Below are 2,596 nucleotides of genomic sequence, written 5' to 3' on the forward strand. Positions count from 1 at the left end.
CTCTACATCGATCTGCCTGTTCTGCTCCCCGCTCTGTACCTAATGAATCCTCTACCCTCTACATCTCTGCCTGTACCCCAGTTCTGTATGAATAAATAAATAAATCTTTAAAAAAAAAAAAACTGAAAATGAAAATTACCTTAGGACCTGGCAATCCCATTCATGGGTTGATATCCAAAGAACATGAAACCATCAACTGAAAAAATTACATGCTCTCCAATGTTTAAGCAGCATTAGTTATAATAACTAGGCTATGCATGCAACCTAAGTGTCTAATGTTAGAGGGCTGGATCAAGAAGGTATGATATGTCTACACAGTGGAAAACTAATGTTTAGTCACAAGGAAAGACAAAATATACCATTTATAGAAAAACAGAAGGAATTTGAGAGAATATGTGTAGTAAAGCAAGTTAAAAAGACAAACATTTGAGATTTACATAGGCTATTCAACAAAGCAAAATACAAAAATTAGCAGACATTAATAAAACAAGTGAAGTTTCTGAGGTGAAGAAGGAGGAGGAGAAAAAGGATTACAAGAGATGGTGGCAAGCAAAAAAGATGTAAGTTCAATAAAAAGTAAACAAAAAATTAAAAAATTAAAAAATTAAAAATTAATGGTATACCACACCAGTGTGGTGATACATTAGTAATTTCAAATTCCAATTATGATACATGTTTTCACATTGCTGTCAGCTGAAAAAAAAAAAAGAATACTGGAAATACAAAAAACAAAGTTTAAATAAATTGTATTTACAAATAGTAAAACCCAATGTAAACAAAACACATACCTAGGCATTAAACTCCTATTTTTTTCATAAAACATCCTTAAGTCTTGAGGACTATTGGCCTGTTTAAAAAAAAAAATTTTAAAGGTTTAATTTTCTTAAACTATACAGGCAAGACTAACAAATCACATGACCAATGATCAAATTCTTACTACAGAACACAGATTCTGACTTGAAAGCAATGAATGTGAATCACAGGTAGGCACTAAGAATTTATAAAACTTCTAAAATTATATGCAAATTATGCACATCTAGGCATAATGTATCTTTTCTGAGGTGAGATTCTAAGTTCTAAAACTTACAAATTAAGAACCACTATTTAGAAGAGTACATACCTATCCAACAATACATTTTTATTGTATAAAATTGGGGTGTATTTTACCTTAGGCCCTGAAGGGATTCAAGGAAGAAAGCTAAGAATATTGTTTTATTTCAGTCTTTCCACAGCAACAGAGTTAGCACTCTTATGAGAGGAACTGTATGATAAAGCTGCATCTACATATAATCTAGGCTGAGAAATTAGTGTTTAAACTGGCTGAGGCTGGTTTTTTACACACTCTGAGTAAGTAATTTCAACTTGTTCCAGTTTTCAGATTCAAAAAACCTCTTTATAACTGAGAAATATCAATTCAAGAGTAATCATTATGGTTATATATTCCAGAGGACCTCTTTTGACAAGATGTTAGGAAAGAAAGACAAGCCCAAAATAATTCCCATTAATTCAAAATAATTTGCTCTCTCACCCAGTAGCAATAATAACAGAGAATTGGTGACAGTTTCCTACAATCTTCTCAGACCAGTCCTAGTGCTCATTTAGATTCCAGGCTAAGCAGGGAATGTACTGACATCACTGTTCACACCCATTTCCCAACAGACTGTTAGCCTGAACCTGAATGGTTTTCACTAGCCTGGAAATCATAAGAAACGCTTCACACCTAGTCTAAATTTGAAGGAAAGGCAGTAAAAAATGGAAAAGATAAAAATGTTCTGGTTCTGGGCCCTCCCTGGTGGCGCAGTGGGTTAAAGCACAGCACGGAAAATCTAAAGCCGCTTCCACATGAGTTCGATTCCCGCCTGCCCCGGAGGTGACCACATGGCGTGGCAGACCTCTCCTGACCCGCCCGCTGCTCCCCTCAGCAGTGTACTTCATCGATTTGCCTGTTCTGTTCCCCATTCTGTCTCTGGTGAAGCCTCTCACCGCCCCTGAGCCTCTGGCTTGCACCCCAGTTCTGTATGCACAAATAAATAAATCTTTAACAAAAAAAAAATGTTCTGGCTCCATAGCAACTTTATTCCGCAAAAAACCCCAAATAAGTAATAAAGGAACCAAAAACATTGCTTTCAAAGTAATCCCATTTTATAAGTCAAAGGCAACTGCAACAAAATAAAATCCCAAAACTGAGCACTAAGAAAAAAGGTCTCAGCTTACCTGAAAAGGTGGCTTTCCAACTAGGCATTGATATATCACTGTTCCTATGCTCCACAAGTCTGCCTTAGCATCATAATGCTGAGACATAATAACCTCAGGTGCCTGGAGATAAAAACATTCAAGCCACAAGCTATTTTATATATTTGATATGCATTTATTAATCAGTTGGTAAAGATCATACTCTAAAAAACTTGTAAAATAAAAATAATACATTATGATATTTCCCTAATAAAATGATCCTGCAATGAACTTAGAACTACATTCTTACATTGAGATTTACTGGTAAATCTCCAAAACAATGTTACATGAAAAGAAATTGTAGAAAGAAACATTATACAAATACAGTTAAAAGTTTTAAAATAATAATTTTAAAAATCACATC

General features: G+C 34.6%; 1 protein-coding gene across 1 annotated transcript in view; it reads right to left on the bottom strand.

The window, feature by feature from the left end:
- ULK2 (unc-51 like autophagy activating kinase 2) overlaps positions 1–2,596 on the bottom strand; it is a 75,395-nt gene that overhangs the window by 51,875 nt on the left and 20,924 nt on the right. Inside the window, exons 8-9 of the mRNA XM_004684566.2 lie at positions 2,215–2,316; positions 789–847 (exon numbers count right to left, since the gene is read on the bottom strand). Coding sequence (XP_004684623.2) covers positions 789–847; positions 2,215–2,316 — 161 coding nt within the window. The remainder of the gene's footprint in view (positions 1–788; positions 848–2,214; positions 2,317–2,596) is intronic.

Source organism: Condylura cristata, unplaced genomic scaffold, assembly GCF_000260355.1.
Source record: "Condylura cristata isolate star-nosed mole 26May11 unplaced genomic scaffold, ConCri1.0 scaffold00017, whole genome shotgun sequence".
In the NCBI taxonomy this organism is placed as follows: Eukaryota; Metazoa; Chordata; class Mammalia; order Eulipotyphla; family Talpidae; genus Condylura; species Condylura cristata.